We start from the raw sequence: 17,122 nt of genomic DNA, 5'->3' as shown, positions 1-17,122 counted from the left end.
GTCAGACAGAGGCAGAGCGCGTCAGACAGAGGCAGAGCGCGTCAGACAGAGGCAGAGCGCGTCAGACAGAGGCAGAGCGCGTCAGACAGAGGCAGAGCGCGTCAGACAGAGGCAGAGCGCGTCAGACAGAGGCAGAGCGCGTCAGACAGAGGCAGAGCGCGTCAGACAGAGGCAGAGCGCGTCAGACAGAGGCAGAGCGCGTCAGACAGAGGCAGAGCGCGTCAGACAGAGGCAGAGCGCGTCAGACAGAGGCAGAGCGCGTCAGACAGAGGCAGAGCGCGTCAGACAGAGGCAGAGCGCGTCAGACAGAGGCAGAGCGCGTCAGACAGAGGCAGAGCGCGTCAGACAGAGGCAGAGCGCGTCAGACAGAGGCAGAGCGCGTCAGACAGAGGCAGAGCGCGTCAGACAGAGGCAGAGCGCGTCAGACAGAGGCAGAGCGCGTCAGACAGAGGCAGAGCGCGTCAGACAGAGGCAGAGCGCGTCAGACAGAGGCAGAGCGCGTCAGACAGAGGCAGAGCGCGTCAGACAGAGGCAGAGCGCGTCAGACAGAGGCAGAGCGCGTCAGACAGAGGCAGAGCGCGTCAGACAGAGGCAGAGCGCGTCAGACAGAGGCAGAGCGCGTCAGACAGAGGCAGAGCGCGTCAGACAGAGGCAGAGCGCGTCAGACAGAGGCAGAGCGCGTCAGACAGAGGCAGAGCGCGTCAGACAGAGGCAGAGCGCGTCAGACAGAGGCAGAGCGCGTCAGACAGAGGCAGAGCGCGTCAGACAGAGGCAGAGCGCGTCAGACAGAGGCAGAGCGCGTCAGACAGAGGCAGAGCGCGTCAGACAGAGGCAGAGCGCGTCAGACAGAGGCAGAGCGCGTCAGACAGAGGCAGAGCGCGTCAGACAGAGGCAGAGCGCGTCAGACAGAGGCAGAGCGCGTCAGACAGAGGCAGAGCGCGTCAGACAGAGGCAGAGCGCGTCAGACAGAGGCAGAGCGCGTCAGACAGAGGCAGAGCGCGTCAGACAGAGGCAGAGCGCGTCAGACAGAGGCAGAGCGCGTCAGACAGAGGCAGAGCGCGTCAGACAGAGGCAGAGCGCGTCAGACAGAGGCAGAGCGCGTCAGACAGAGGCAGAGCGCGTCAGACAGAGGCAGAGCGCGTCAGACAGAGGCAGAGCGCGTCAGACAGAGGCAGAGCGCGTCAGACAGAGGCAGAGCGCGTCAGACAGAGGCAGAGCGCGTCAGACAGAGGCAGAGCGCGTCAGACAGAGGCAGAGCGCGTCAGACAGAGGCAGAGCGCGTCAGACAGAGGCAGAGCGCGTCAGACAGAGGCAGAGCGCGTCAGACAGAGGCAGAGCGCGTCAGACAGAGGCAGAGCGCGTCAGACAGAGGCAGAGCGCGTCAGACAGAGGCAGAGCGCGTCAGACAGAGGCAGAGCGCGTCAGACAGAGGCAGAGCGCGTCAGACAGAGGCAGAGCGCGTCAGACAGAGGCAGAGCGCGTCAGACAGAGGCAGAGCGCGTCAGACAGAGGCAGAGCGCGTCAGACAGAGGCAGAGCGCGTCAGACAGAGGCAGAGCGCGTCAGACAGAGGCAGAGCGCGTCAGACAGAGGCAGAGCGCGTCAGACAGAGGCAGAGCGCGTCAGACAGAGGCAGAGCGCGTCAGACAGAGGCAGAGCGCGTCAGACAGAGGCAGAGCGCGTCAGACAGAGGCAGAGCGCGTCAGACAGAGGCAGAGCGCGTCAGACAGAGGCAGAGCGCGTCAGACAGAGGCAGAGCGCGTCAGACAGAGGCAGAGCGCGTCAGACAGAGGCAGAGCGCGTCAGACAGAGGCAGAGCGCGTCAGACAGAGGCAGAGCGCGTCAGACAGAGGCAGAGCGCGTCAGACAGAGGCAGAGCGCGTCAGACAGAGGCAGAGCGCGTCAGACAGAGGCAGAGCGCGTCAGACAGAGGCAGAGCGCGTCAGACAGAGGCAGAGCGCGTCAGACAGAGGCAGAGCGCGTCAGACAGAGGCAGAGCGCGTCAGACAGAGGCAGAGCGCGTCAGACAGAGGCAGAGCGCGTCAGACAGAGGCAGAGCGCGTCAGACAGAGGCAGAGCGCGTCAGACAGAGGCAGAGCGCGTCAGACAGAGGCAGAGCGCGTCAGACAGAGGCAGAGCGCGTCAGACAGAGGCAGAGCGCGTCAGACAGAGGCAGAGCGCGTCAGACAGAGGCAGAGCGCGTCAGACAGAGGCAGAGCGCGTCAGACAGAGGCAGAGCGCGTCAGACAGAGGCAGAGCGCGTCAGACAGAGGCAGAGCGCGTCAGACAGAGGCAGAGCGCGTCAGACAGAGGCAGAGCGCGTCAGACAGAGGCAGAGCGCGTCAGACAGAGGCAGAGCGCGTCAGACAGAGGCAGAGCGCGTCAGACAGAGGCAGAGCGCGTCAGACAGAGGCAGAGCGCGTCAGACAGAGGCAGAGCGCGTCAGACAGAGGCAGAGCGCGTCAGACAGAGGCAGAGCGCGTCAGACAGAGGCAGAGCGCGTCAGACAGAGGCAGAGCGCGTCAGACAGAGGCAGAGCGCGTCAGACAGAGGCAGAGCGCGTCAGACAGAGGCAGAGCGCGTCAGACAGAGGCAGAGCGCGTCAGACAGAGGCAGAGCGCGTCAGACAGAGGCAGAGCGCGTCAGACAGAGGCAGAGCGCGTCAGACAGAGGCAGAGCGCGTCAGACAGAGGCAGAGCGCGTCAGACAGAGGCAGAGCGCGTCAGACAGAGGCAGAGCGCGTCAGACAGAGGCAGAGCGCGTCAGACAGAGGCAGAGCGCGTCAGACAGAGGCAGAGCGCGTCAGACAGAGGCAGAGCGCGTCAGACAGAGGCAGAGCGCGTCAGACAGAGGCAGAGCGCGTCAGACAGAGGCAGAGCGCGTCAGACAGAGGCAGAGCGCGTCAGACAGAGGCAGAGCGCGTCAGACAGAGGCAGAGCGCGTCAGACAGAGGCAGAGCGCGTCAGACAGAGGCAGAGCGCGTCAGACAGAGGCAGAGCGCGTCAGACAGAGGCAGAGCGCGTCAGACAGAGGCAGAGCGCGTCAGACAGAGGCAGAGCGCGTCAGACAGAGGCAGAGCGCGTCAGACAGAGGCAGAGCGCGTCAGACAGAGGCAGAGCGCGTCAGACAGAGGCAGAGCGCGTCAGACAGAGGCAGAGCGCGTCAGACAGAGGCAGAGCGCGTCAGACAGAGGCAGAGCGCGTCAGACAGAGGCAGAGCGCGTCAGACAGAGGCAGAGCGCGTCAGACAGAGGCAGAGCGCGTCAGACAGAGGCAGAGCGCGTCAGACAGAGGCAGAGCGCGTCAGACAGAGGCAGAGCGCGTCAGACAGAGGCAGAGCGCGTCAGACAGAGGCAGAGCGCGTCAGACAGAGGCAGAGCGCGTCAGACAGAGGCAGAGCGCGTCAGACAGAGGCAGAGCGCGTCAGACAGAGGCAGAGCGCGTCAGACAGAGGCAGAGCGCGTCAGACAGAGGCAGAGCGCGTCAGACAGAGGCAGAGCGCGTCAGACAGAGGCAGAGCGCGTCAGACAGAGGCAGAGCGCGTCAGACAGAGGCAGAGCGCGTCAGACAGAGGCAGAGCGCGTCAGACAGAGGCAGAGCGCGTCAGACAGAGGCAGAGCGCGTCAGACAGAGGCAGAGCGCGTCAGACAGAGGCAGAGCGCGTCAGACAGAGGCAGAGCGCGTCAGACAGAGGCAGAGCGCGTCAGACAGAGGCAGAGCGCGTCAGACAGAGGCAGAGCGCGTCAGACAGAGGCAGAGCGCGTCAGACAGAGGCAGAGCGCGTCAGACAGAGGCAGAGCGCGTCAGACAGAGGCAGAGCGCGTCAGACAGAGGCAGAGCGCGTCAGACAGAGGCAGAGCGCGTCAGACAGAGGCAGAGCGCGTCAGACAGAGGCAGAGCGCGTCAGACAGAGGCAGAGCGCGTCAGACAGAGGCAGAGCGCGTCAGACAGAGGCAGAGCGCGTCAGACAGAGGCAGAGCGCGTCAGACAGAGGCAGAGCGCGTCAGACAGAGGCAGAGCGCGTCAGACAGAGGCAGAGCGCGTCAGACAGAGGCAGAGCGCGTCAGACAGAGGCAGAGCGCGTCAGACAGAGGCAGAGCGCGTCAGACAGAGGCAGAGCGCGTCAGACAGAGGCAGAGCGCGTCAGACAGAGGCAGAGCGCGTCAGACAGAGGCAGAGCGCGTCAGACAGAGGCAGAGCGCGTCAGACAGAGGCAGAGCGCGTCAGACAGAGGCAGAGCGCGTCAGACAGAGGCAGAGCGCGTCAGACAGAGGCAGAGCGCGTCAGACAGAGGCAGAGCGCGTCAGACAGAGGCAGAGCGCGTCAGACAGAGGCAGAGCGCGTCAGACAGAGGCAGAGCGCGTCAGACAGAGGCAGAGCGCGTCAGACAGAGGCAGAGCGCGTCAGACAGAGGCAGAGCGCGTCAGACAGAGGCAGAGCGCGTCAGACAGAGGCAGAGCGCGTCAGACAGAGGCAGAGCGCGTCAGACAGAGGCAGAGCGCGTCAGACAGAGGCAGAGCGCGTCAGACAGAGGCAGAGCGCGTCAGACAGAGGCAGAGCGCGTCAGACAGAGGCAGAGCGCGTCAGACAGAGGCAGAGCGCGTCAGACAGAGGCAGAGCGCGTCAGACAGAGGCAGAGCGCGTCAGACAGAGGCAGAGCGCGTCAGACAGAGGCAGAGCGCGTCAGACAGAGGCAGAGCGCGTCAGACAGAGGCAGAGCGCGTCAGACAGAGGCAGAGCGCGTCAGACAGAGGCAGAGCGCGTCAGACAGAGGCAGAGCGCGTCAGACAGAGGCAGAGCGCGTCAGACAGAGGCAGAGCGCGTCAGACAGAGGCAGAGCGCGTCAGACAGAGGCAGAGCGCGTCAGACAGAGGCAGAGCGCGTCAGACAGAGGCAGAGCGCGTCAGACAGAGGCAGAGCGCGTCAGACAGAGGCAGAGCGCGTCAGACAGAGGCAGAGCGCGTCAGACAGAGGCAGAGCGCGTCAGACAGAGGCAGAGCGCGTCAGACAGAGGCAGAGCGCGTCAGACAGAGGCAGAGCGCGTCAGACAGAGGCAGAGCGCGTCAGACAGAGGCAGAGCGCGTCAGACAGAGGCAGAGCGCGTCAGACAGAGGCAGAGCGCGTCAGACAGAGGCAGAGCGCGTCAGACAGAGGCAGAGCGCGTCAGACAGAGGCAGAGAGCGTCAGACAGAGGCAGAGAGCGTCAGACAGAGGCAGAGAGCGTCAGACAGAGGCAGAGAGCGTCAGACAGAGGCAGAGAGCGTCAGACAGAGGCAGAGAGCGTCAGACAGAGGCAGAGAGCGTCAGACAGAGGCAGAGAGCGTCAGACAGAGGCAGAGAGCGTCAGACAGAGGCAGAGAGCGTCAGACAGAGGCAGAGAGCGTCAGACAGAGGCAGAGAGCGTCAGACAGAGGCAGAGAGCGTCAGACAGAGGCAGAGAGCGTCAGACAGAGGCAGAGAGCGTCAGACAGAGGCAGAGAGCGTCAGACAGAGGCAGAGAGCGTCAGACAGAGGCAGAGAGCGTCAGACAGAGGCAGAGAGCGTCAGACAGAGGCAGAGAGCGTCAGACAGAGGCAGAGAGCGTCAGACAGAGGCAGAGAGCGTCAGACAGAGGCAGAGAGCGTCAGACAGAGGCAGAGAGCGTCAGACAGAGGCAGAGAGCGTCAGACAGAGGCAGAGAGCGTCAGACAGAGGCAGAGAGCGTCAGACAGAGGCAGAGAGCGTCAGACAGAGGCAGAGAGCGTCAGACAGAGGCAGAGAGCGTCAGACAGAGGCAGAGAGCGTCAGACAGAGGCAGAGAGCGTCAGACAGAGGCAGAGAGCGTCAGACAGAGGCAGAGAGCGTCAGACAGAGGCAGAGAGCGTCAGACAGAGGCAGAGAGCGTCAGACAGAGGCAGAGAGCGTCAGACAGAGGCAGAGAGCGTCAGACAGAGGCAGAGAGCGTCAGACAGAGGCAGAGAGCGTCAGACAGAGGCAGAGAGCGTCAGACAGAGGCAGAGAGCGTCAGACAGAGGCAGAGAGCGTCAGACAGAGGCAGAGAGCGTCAGACAGAGGCAGAGAGCGTCAGACAGAGGCAGAGAGCGTCAGACAGAGGCAGAGAGCGTCAGACAGAGGCAGAGAGCGTCAGACAGAGGCAGAGAGCGTCAGACAGAGGCAGAGAGCGTCAGACAGAGGCAGAGAGCGTCAGACAGAGGCAGAGAGCGTCAGACAGAGGCAGAGAGCGTCAGACAGAGGCAGAGAGCGTCAGACAGAGGCAGAGAGCGTCAGACAGAGGCAGAGAGCGTCAGACAGAGGCAGAGAGCGTCAGACAGAGGCACACAATTCATTATCACTTGGGCAACTGGAGCCAACCTAAGGAGTTAGTGAAATCTAACACCGAATGTGGGTTGTCTTGGATGGGACACACTCCGAGCTGGCGTCAGTTCGGTTCACCCAAGCGCAGGGGTGTGCGTGCACGTGGCCGGGGGGGGGGGTCCTTGGGAGTGGGTTGACATTTGGCCTTTTATTTCCTCCCTTCCTCTGGCTTCTTTCTTTCTACCACATACTCATTCTTCTGTTCCCCCTTTCTCTATGACACTCACTATTATTCTGTCCCTTCTAATGCCAAATTTTCACCAGCGCTATTATCCTAATGTGAAACGTTTCATATTGAGATTAAAGTGGGCAAAGTTTTCTTCTCTAGAGACTCAAACTTAAACGTGATTTGAAAAAAGGCCATACATTTCAAAAAGCAACCTGGTGGCCTAACATTCATCTCCATGTCAACCCTATGTTTTCATAATTTACTTTCATGACCCAACTTGCAGTTCCACTCCTCCAGCTGACGTTCAGTGCCTTCACGTGGTGGGACTCTCTTCTCCTTCCCCTCTGAAGTCACAGCATAACCAATAACCTCTTACTTAGCAGGACTCCTGAACAGACTGGGACACGGGGGGCATTGGTGTTCCAAAGTCCAGACTGGAAACCACCTCCCAACCCCATTCAATGTTGAGCAAAGCAAAAGCAAGGCAAACTGTTTTCAAGTTATATTCTAGGCATATCTTAATATCTTATGCAACTCAAAATGGTGCCGAAGTGTGGTGACATATCGTATTTTAACAAATGCAGTGAAAAATATAAGCGACAATAAATCATTCAACTTCAACGTATCCAAGCATCTACACTTGCTATAAACAGTCAATTCTAATTTCTTCTAGTTCTGATGAGAAGGTGTCAAGATGAAATATTAACACTCTGCAACTAGGGATGGACAATGAATGCTGGCCAGCTGGCAATGACCACATCTCACAAATGAACTGATCGTTTCCACCATTTTCTAATTTAGAGTGCTTTTAAAGTGCAGTCCCTGTTGTAATCTAAACACAATAGCAGCCAACTTTTGCACAGCAAGGTCCCACAAACAATAATCAAGTAAACAGATTACATGACACTAGAGTTGGCAGGTCATGTTAGAGTTGCATAGGACTTTGGTTCGACCACATTTGGAATACTGCATATAATTCTGGTTGCCACATTACCAAAAGGATGTGGATGCTTTGGAGAGGGTTCAAAGGAGGATCACCAGGATGTTGCCTGGTATGGAGGGAGCTAGTTATGAAGAAAGGTTGAGTAGATTAGGATTATTTACATTTGAAAAACGGAGGTTGAGGGCGGGGACCTGATTGAGGTCAATCATGAAAGATATAGACAGGGGGGATAGCAAGAAGCTTTTTCCCCAGAATGGGCGACTCAGTTACTAGGGGTCATGATTTCAAGGTGAGAGGGGAAAAGTTTAAGGGAAACATGCACGGAATGTTCTTTACGCAGAGGGTGGTTGGTGCCTGGAACATGTTGCCAGCAGAGGTGGTAGAGACAGGCACGATAGTGCCATTTAAGATGTATCTAGACAGACACATGAATACGTAGGGAGCAGAGGGATAGAGATCCTTGGAAAATAGGTGACCGGTTTAGATAGAGGATCTGGATCGGCGCAGGCTTGGACGGCCGAAGGGCCTGTTTTTGTGCGGTAATTTTCTTTGCTCTTTTGTTCTTTGACACTCTATAAGCAATGGCAATGGCCAAGTCACTAGGAGAATTCCTTGCTCATCTTTAAATGATGCTGTGGGTGAACAGACAAGGCTTCGAATGAATCTCTTATCCAAAAAGGGAACAAATGCAGTACTTCCTCTGTACTGTGTTGGAGGATCAGCTTTGATTGTGTTTTGGGAGTCTCTGGAAGGAAGTTAAGACTGCAACCTTCTGACTAGAGGCAAGCGAGCTAACTCGGAGTCAACACTTAAGAGGACGTGCATAATGAAATAGAAACCAAAGGAATGTGGAGAACTCAGATGTATTAACAACAGATAAAATTTAAGAGATTTAGCACAGCTGGAAACTATAGATGTGAATAGCTAAGGAATATTGAACAGCAAGAGTTTAACAAGCTCGTAAAACAGACACTGAGCTTAAACAGGAAGTGCAGTCAATTTAACAGTGTGATCAACATGGTGTCTACTGAATATGTAAACTGCTCAACACTATACTTTGGCATTTGATTAGATAGCTTAATGTATCTTATACTCGCAAGTGTGTTCCCTACCTTCTCCCTTCACAAACAGAATAGTTGTGTCAGCATTGGGAGAAGCTTTGGGTTCTCCAGATGTCAAGTCATCTTCTTCCTCCTCCTCCTCTTCTTCTTTCTCATCTTCCATCTACATTGGCAAAGAATGATCACATTATCACTACACAAAAAAGCTACTGAAAACAGAAGATATTATTTGCAGCTCTTGAAGCTGCCCAACAATATGCGCAGGTTTTCTCAGTCAAGAACATCCTCAGATAATGAATGATGGGTACCATACCTATTCTGCTCAATTCAAATTATGTGATCAAGTCAATCTGGTCAAAGATGTTATTAAATGGCTCTGGTGCAGGTAGGACTTGGATTCAGTCCCCCTTGGCTCAGAAGTAGGGACACTACCACAGCACCATGCGAGTCCTAAATTAAATTATATATCATATACCGAAATGGCAAACACCTGTCAAATTTAAAGCAAGCACACAATAATGCTAGCAGGCAAGAAAATCTTGTGTGTTTCAAAAGTTTAAGCTTTTGAAACATGGACAAAAGCTAACATCTTAAATTCTTAAGTGAATTAGATTAAATCCAAACCAGGTGAGTGTTAATTGAAATGACAAAAGCAAAGAAAAATTAGATATTAAGTGCACATTGTAAAAGTTGCTTAATTGTGAACATGCACACATGATATCCATTGCCAATTTTTAAAGAGAAACTGTTCTCTGGAATGTTAAATAGAAATGCAATCACCGCACAGAAGGCACTATACACAACAAATTTTAAATCCACATCTTCAATCATGACCATACAAGAGGTTATGGCAATGAAGAAAATGTATGATCAGAAATGCCAGGAATGTGAAGCCCTTGCATTTTACATTAGGCTTGAACTGAAAAACTCACAACGTCTGTTGGCTCATCCTCTTCTATTTCCGCTTCATCATCATCATCTTCCACGACAGAATCATCAATACCTTCCTCATCCTCTGTTGGATCATCTGCAGCAACAAGATGTCTTGCCCCTGTTGATCCCAAATAAGAGTATATTACTTTCATGAAAGCTATTTTCTACATAGGGACAAAATTTTGAAGGGATTAAAGATATGTTAAATTTTAAATATTACTACACTTGCAGGCGCACTTTCCATTTCCTCAGCACTGTGCAATCTGCATGTGTGGACTTGTGTAAGTTTACTTCTGTCAACATTTATTCTAAATCAGTCCAATCAATGACAGTATTATTAGAGTCCATCCTAAATTCTGAAACAAGCATCTTGGATGGATCACTTCCATTATGGTAGTTGCTGTGACTCAAGAATCAATAGCTGAAAATAACTAATGCAAGAGTAAGGAATTAAAGTCAGACCGCACTGAAGTTTACAAAAAACAGAAGTTGCTGGAAAAGCTCAGCAGGTCTGGCAGCATCTGTGAAGAAAAAAAAAAATCAGAGTTAACATTTCACGTCAAGTGACCCTTCCTCTGAACTGAAATTTAGTTCTTTCCTCTCCACAGTCACTTAAGACTTTTTTGATTTCCTTCGAGTTTCGATTAGCTTTTGATACAACCTAGCTTGGCATAACGATTTGTGGAACTCTAGAACTGAATTAATGCCACAATACATGGTGCAAAGTAGTGCAGTGGCAATGTCATTGTCCTAGTAATTGAGATACCTGGGCTAAAACTGAGAGCAGTGGTCCAAATCCCATTACGACAGCAGGAATTTGAATCTATTAAGAAATCTGGAACTGAAAGCAAGACTCAGTACCACTGACCGTGAAACTACCATCGACTGTTGTGAAAACTCATTTAGTTCACTACTGTCCTCAGGGGAGGAAATCCAAAGTTCTTAGTCTGACCTACATGTGACAGCAGATCCATAGAAATGTAGTTGGCTCTCAACAGCCCTCTGAAATGGCCTGTAAATACACCCAGTTCAATTAGGGATTGGGAGCAAATCACATCCCATGAGAGTATATTAAAAAATTCTCTCATATCACTAGGAGAACAAGTATGAATTGACTCAGTAGCCAGGCGATTGAGGCAGTGTGGGTTGCAGTGTTGAGTAGAAACTTAAGCTGAACTTGCAGGACAATTAAGATTTATTGTGCAAAACTAGAAGTATGCTATTTTAAAACTGGACTAGTTTGCACAATAAGTGCAACTCCGAGTGCCAACATAGTACTTATAAATGCAAAAATATATAACTGCATTGGGAACATTTTACCAAAGGGTGAGCTTTAATGCAAAGAGACTAGGTTGGTTTAGATGTAATTTGGTAAATCTGTTTTCCATTACTATCTGTAGAAATGAAACCAGACAGTCTTCAAATCAGTGGCGACTGGAGAATATTTTTAAAAAAGGTACCAATTGATAAAGCTAATGGCTCAAACTTGCCCAGTGCCTAACACAGTGATCAGTTTTACCATTCCTTATAAAAAGCAGCAAAATGTTTAGCTAAAGAATCGTGCCAGATGTCACTGGAATTGAAGAATTATACACTTCTTTTTCAAGAATCCAATGCTATAATACTCTACAAGAAATAATTACTAAAATATTGAGAGCTTTATGAAGGTGCTCATTCCTCCTAAAACAAAATTGCTAAATTAAAGAAAGCTTAAGTCTGCCCCGTCCATAAACTTGAATGGTTGCTAGGGAAAGTTCCTTTGCAGTATTGTAGACTGGTTGATCAATCTTCAATTATCAGGATCTGCTAGCACTGGAAACTTCAGACCTACGTGACAGCAGATCCATAGAAATGTAGTTGGCTCTCACGGTATATCACGGGTAATAAGTTTGAATCTTGACCAAAGGAGTCAAAGAGTATCAGGGATTGCTAGGAGCAGCAATCATAATCAAATCGGGCACTATGTTACCAAATAGTGGGGCTAACTTGAGGGGCTGAATGGTCTATTCCTGCTCTGACACATGTATATAACTGATAACATTTGTACACGATCGTGGAAGCATTATAGTAAACAACTAAGTAGCCCATAATGAAGAAAACTTTTATTTGCTCCTAGTCTATTTCAAACAACCTCAGCTAAGACCAAGAAGCAAAATATTCTCGCATTTTATTCCACCTAAGGAACATGTAGCCCCAACGTATTCTCCAATGGATGGATTCAGTTCTACAAGTTTCCAGTCACAATCTGGAGTCTCCATCGAGGAATTATCTGAATGGCTCTCTTGTAAGCCTGCATCAGCTACGTTCGACAAGATGCCTCAATGTGCATGCAACACTAAATTTTGCTACCGTGAACGCACAGGTTTGAAATTTTGAATCTAGGGAGAAAAATAGGAGTGCAAGCATCCATAAATACAAAAACTGCTGAAAGGTGTTAATGTGGACAGAGCCAGGAATTTATATAACAGTTTAATAATTTTTATCTCTAAAAATGTGAAGACACGTAGATAAATAAGTCGTCAACAGAATTGAGGTTTTAACACCGGGGTATGTTGTTCAATGGGACACCAAGCTAAAAGACAAAAGGACAACTATTAACAATATCATACCATGAGCACTTTAGTTATGGGAGTAACCCATTATTGAAAGCATATTGAAGTCTTAGAGAATACAGTCTCATTCAATTTAAGGATGAAAAATGGCTACAAGTAGATTTGAGGTACTTAGGAAAGAGAGATTTAATACAGGTTTGAAGAGTAAACTATAATGGAGTTGCATAAAGACTTCTTTCTGATGGAAAAGTTAGCAATGAGACATTACTGTTGAAAACGTACACACAATTGATGCAGGAGAAGGCACATGAGCGAAACATGAATGATTTAGAACTAATGCCACTGCGTTGCTCAATCTGAAAACACTAGCATTGACATCACGGATTGAACTGCTCACTTTTGATGCTGGAAACATCAATTCCCTCAACAGTCACAGCATCTAAAGTGCATTTACAATTTTACTTTAAACCAAAGGTAAAGTATTTTCAGAGAAATTTTGCAATAAATTGTTGCAACCTTAGTATTAAAAATGGAAAATGCAGGCAATGCAATAGATTGTCAGTCAGCCAGCATCTTCTCAGAAGACATACCAATGCTTGGGTACTATTTTGGTGTCTTATAGTGATGCTCGAAATGGAGATGATGACAATAATTCCAAAATGAAAAGAAATCAGTATTGAAAGAAATAAACTTTCAGGGTTTCATTGATTAAGCTACAGAATGGGACAGAGTGGATTGGTCTATGCAGTTGGCTTGGAGTTAATGACTGAATGGGTTCGTTTCTGTGTGGTCACGACTATGACACTATGTTCTTCGTGAGAACCAAAGGAGGATACACCATTAATCACCATGGCAATGTGTTGGATACTAGACCATACTTAGATGGAGATGCTGATTCACTATTGAGAACCCAACCTCTTGTTAACTTTGAACTAAATGGGCAATTTAAAGCACAATTACTAAAAACTCCCAGCATTCCTAACACTTTGCTGGGGAGTCAATATCTATCGATCGTTAGCACACAGGCTGCTGCCATTGTTTCAGTGTAAACACCTCACACCTGTCCAGTAGAAGGAAATAGAATTCCTTTAAGATATATGCTTAAAAAAACACCAATGTTAGTTTTAAAATGTCTGTCCTCCCACCTCAAACAAGTATTACTGAACAGCTTCATGGAAAATAGAGGACCATAAGAAATAGGTACAGGAGTAGCCTTTGAGCTCCTCCAGTCTGCTCCACCATTCAATAAAATCACAGCTATCTCCCCAAAGGGTTATTCAGAGAAAGACAACTCCAGACTGTGGCAGATACGTAAGGCAAATGTTAATTAATGGGTTAAAAAGTCTATGAAAGCACTACCCTATTGAACTTTTGTCCTGAGCTCCACAAATTGAGCAGAGCTGAACAATTACTCTGGAAAACCAAAATGGAAAAAAGTCCTCCAGTGCATAACTCAGATTTTTTGAGAACTGTCAGATTTATTAACCAGAGAAAACTTTGGAGAAAAATCAGGTCAGTTGCTATCAGTGGAGACAGAAACAAGTTTCACATCTGAAAAAGACTTTTCTCAGTTCTATTAACTACAGGAGTCATGCTGCATAGATCTTGCTGTCATTCAATAAAGATGGCACAACTAAACACTCCAAATAAGTCTAAGATAATAAAATGTGAGGCTGGATGAACACAGCAGGCCAAGCAGCATCTCAGGAGCACAAAAGCTGACGTTTCGGGCCTAGACCCTTCATCAGAGGCTCCAAATAAGTCTGTTCTTTTTAAAAGGCAGCCAATGTCACTGATACAATACAGCAATCATTTGCAGAAATTCGATCCAAAAGGATAATGAGACGACGCAGTCACTCCAACACTCAAAAACAGAAGAAAAGTAGGGTGTAAAACCTGAACGACGACGGGCAGAAGATTAAGTCTTGGGATGGGAGTCAATGAGAGAGGATGAGACACGAGGCCAGCTCCTGAGAGCAACATCCGAGGCTAATTTTGAAAACCCAGGACTGACACGTCAGCTCTAAACCTGGCAGGGGCTGAGCTTCACCATCGCCCTGGACCCCCCCCGCCCGCCTTTTCCAAACACAAGAGGGTTAAAACCCGGAGTCGGGCAGAAGGTTACAGAAGCCAGCCAGCCCGTGTGCGGAGGTTGGCGGCAGCGAGGCCCTTGCCGCGGGTTTCAACCGAGCCTGGAGCCGGCGAAGGAGGCGCCAGGTCAGCACCAACCCCACCCCCCCCACCGGGGCGGCAGCAGTAGCAGCACCTGTCCCCCTCCCGCCGCGCTTTGATGTCGTTGAAGGCTCTTACCGGGGCCGCCGTGCTGGAAGAGGCAGAGGGGGGAGGCCAGCAGCAGGAAGACCAGGAGATTGTGGAGCCTACCCATGACCCGCTCACTCTCGGATCCTCGCTCACTCAGAATGGCGTCGGTCTCCATCCGGGCACCGCCGAGGGGAGGAGCGGGGGTGGTGAAAGGTCAGGCCCCGCCCACCCGCGGGTCGCCCCGCCCCCGGTGCCCGTCCACTTCTCCAGATCATTCGAAAGAGAACTCGGAGTACCCGGATTTTATTCATAAAAGCAAAAAAAACCTCGCAACGTTCGATGAAAGTGCGGGAGAGGCAGGTAGGCTCCCGAAACGATTTCGAAGTCGGCGCGAGGAGGAGGGGATTGGGGTGTTGTGTCCCTCCGGGGACGCCGTCGCGCCGGGTACGTGGGCGGCCGACGCGCCTGCGTGGCCGCGATGCCGTGACGCTCTCGGCGTAACCAGGGGCAGCGGAGCGGGGGAGGGCAATGGCGGGTGCGCGGCTGCGGGGGCGGAGGGGTGCCCGGCGCCCCGCTCGCGTCTAAACGTCGCCGTCCGCTCCTTCTCGGCGCCGACTGTGAACCGGTCCCCCACAACCCGTCGTCTCACACCGGAATAAAATTGGTTTTCTCCGTACGGCGACACACAGACGTTGTGACCGGGGGGGGGGGGCAATAGCGGAGGCCGGGGCTATGAGACTGCAGCTGCCGCGGTTTCCCCACGCACCGTTCCCCAACGTTGACTGCCATTCACTGCTAGTCAGGGTGCTGGTCGCTAGTGTGTCCCCTGATGAGCTGCCGCTGACTGGACAGTCTCCGCAGACGGGTTTCAGACAGAACTCAGGGGTAAGTCACATCACGTTCCCCCCTCCTGCGTTGCCATGTTTGTGTTGCTGCTGCCTGGGGCTCCCCTACCGTCCAAGAGCCGGTAACAAATTCAACATATTATGGGCTGAATGTTTAGGACTCGGATGAGGAGAGTTTTTGTTTTCGTTTGTGGATCTTTGGCATTCTCTGCCTGGAGAGCTGCGATTGCTCAGCTGGCAGTTAGTAGATTTTTCAGGCACCGAGGGCATGAAGGAATAGTGTGGCAATATAGCGTTCAGGTAGAAAAGCATGCACTTATTGAATGGTGGTGTAGACTCACGAGGGGCAAACACACTTGCTATTACTCTGAGATAACAAGGTGTAGAGCGTGCATGCGTGATAACACCTTGTTATCTCAGATTCTGCAGCGTTGGCAGTTCCTACTATTGCTATTGCTCTGTTCATTCTTCTCTCTGTTTTCTGTGTCTTCTATTTTGTTTTGACATTGGGAGGTGGTGCCAAGGACTGAGGAATAAACTGGGCACTAATCCTTGCTAGCTTTCATCTCAACTTTCCTAACCTTTCCATTTTTGCCTCTTCCCTCTTTTCCAAACTTTCCTTTTAAGTCTTTGGTTTGCTGTCATTTTCCAAATCTGCTTGTCTATCCCTCGACACCATATTTGAACTTTGCCAATTAACTTGCTCAGAGCAGCCCTAACCAAAACCTTGTTTGACACATTCCCTGGATGTAGTGCACAATTTTTCTTCAAACTTCATGACTGCGCTGTAACCTTTGACATACTACCTTCTTCAAATTGGCCACCTCGTAGTTGGTGGTAGCCAAATCCCATGAAAGAATAAAAAAGTCTGACTGAATTCCAGCTGTTCACACTTTGGTTATACCTTCTTAGTCAATAATAAACTAGAGAATCTCCAGTATCTCTTTATTCTCCTGCCTCCAGATTCTAATCTTAGTTCTCTTCCTATTTTTCATGCTTCCCGTCAATTCAAAGACATAGCCTTAGTTTCCATGTATATGCTGATGAAACTGAAGTCTACATCATCCCAGTTTCCTAACACCCTCCGCTGCATCTTTGTTAGCCTTCTTGTCCAACATCCAGGCTTTTGAATAAGAGGTTTTTTTCTAATGCAGAAGTCCAAAACCACTGCCTTTGGTCTCCCACAATACACTCTCTCACTCACCACTACTTCAATTTTGTTTGCCAGTCTCTGTCATGTGCAGAACGAAAGTACGTAACAGAAATTTGGGGATAATCAAGCATGGGGAGCTGGAGGAACACAGCAGGTCAGGTAGCATCAGAGGAGCAAGAAAGTTTTGGGTCGGGACCCTTGTTCAGAAATGAACTTGGGTTCACTTTGGCTCCATGTGCTGCTTTCTGCTTTTCATTAGGAAAGACTGCCTAATTTCACTTCTGTAATATTATTCAACTCATCCTCCTCTATTTGGTACTGAAACTCTCATCCATGGTGTTGTTACCGCCAGAGCCCAGTGTCTTCCAAGAGTAAATGATGGTGGGCTGAGAGCCCAACACCCTCTGTCAGCTTTGTTACTGATCTCTTTGTTACTTCCCTTAAACTCTGATTAAAAAAAAGGAGCAAAACTAAAAAGAAAATAATCCTCTATTCTGCATTTCTGCATCTTCCTCAGTTTGTCCCTGCTTGTCTTTCGCTCCCACCAACAGTGTTGGAAATTAGAATCTTTGTTTTGCACTCCTCTTTTCTACCACTCAAAACACATGAAGGAACTAGCTGGCTTCAAAACTACTGTTTTGATAATACTGAAGTGAACTTGCAGAAAAGGTTCAGACACAATGGGAACTGCAGATGCTGGAGAATCCGAGTTAACAAAGTGTGAAGCTGGATGAACACATCAGGCCAAGCAGCATCTTAGGAGCACAAAAGCTGATGTTTCCTGTAGGCCTGAAACATCAGCTTTTGTGCTCCTAAGATGCTGCTTGGCCTGCTGTGTTCATCCAGCTTCAC

At 50.7% G+C, this 17,122-nt stretch overlaps 2 protein-coding genes across 4 annotated transcripts in view; one reads left to right on the top strand and one right to left on the bottom strand.

Annotated features, from left to right (window-relative positions):
• ssr1 (signal sequence receptor, alpha) overlaps positions 1-14,473 on the bottom strand; it is a 41,035-nt gene extending 26,562 nt beyond the window's left edge. The window contains exons 1-3 of the mRNA XM_048562189.2: positions 14,321-14,473; positions 9,458-9,576; positions 8,577-8,688 (exon numbers count right to left, since the gene is read on the bottom strand). Of these exons, the coding sequence (XP_048418146.2) occupies positions 8,577-8,688; positions 9,458-9,576; positions 14,321-14,447 (358 nt within the window). The 5' untranslated portion in view covers positions 14,448-14,473. The remainder of the gene's footprint in view (positions 1-8,576; positions 8,689-9,457; positions 9,577-14,320) is intronic.
• Positions 14,474-14,516: 43 nt separating this feature from the next.
• nphp3 (nephronophthisis 3) overlaps positions 14,517-17,122 on the top strand; it is a 64,099-nt gene continuing 61,493 nt past the window's right edge. Inside the window, exon 1 of one of the 3 annotated variants that reach the window (XM_059652186.1) lies at positions 14,517-14,632. The gene's annotated coding sequence lies outside the window, so the exon portion shown is untranslated. Of the gene's footprint in view, positions 14,633-14,774; positions 15,158-17,122 lie in introns of those variants that run through there. The other 2 variants (XM_059652178.1, XM_048562158.2) reach the window with 2 other exon arrangements.

This window comes from Stegostoma tigrinum, chromosome 2 (genome assembly GCF_030684315.1).
Source record: "Stegostoma tigrinum isolate sSteTig4 chromosome 2, sSteTig4.hap1, whole genome shotgun sequence".
Taxonomy (NCBI): Eukaryota; Metazoa; Chordata; class Chondrichthyes; order Orectolobiformes; family Stegostomatidae; genus Stegostoma; species Stegostoma tigrinum.
Note: the sequence above shows the minus strand (reverse complement) of the source record. Positions and strands in the feature narration are given on the sequence as shown.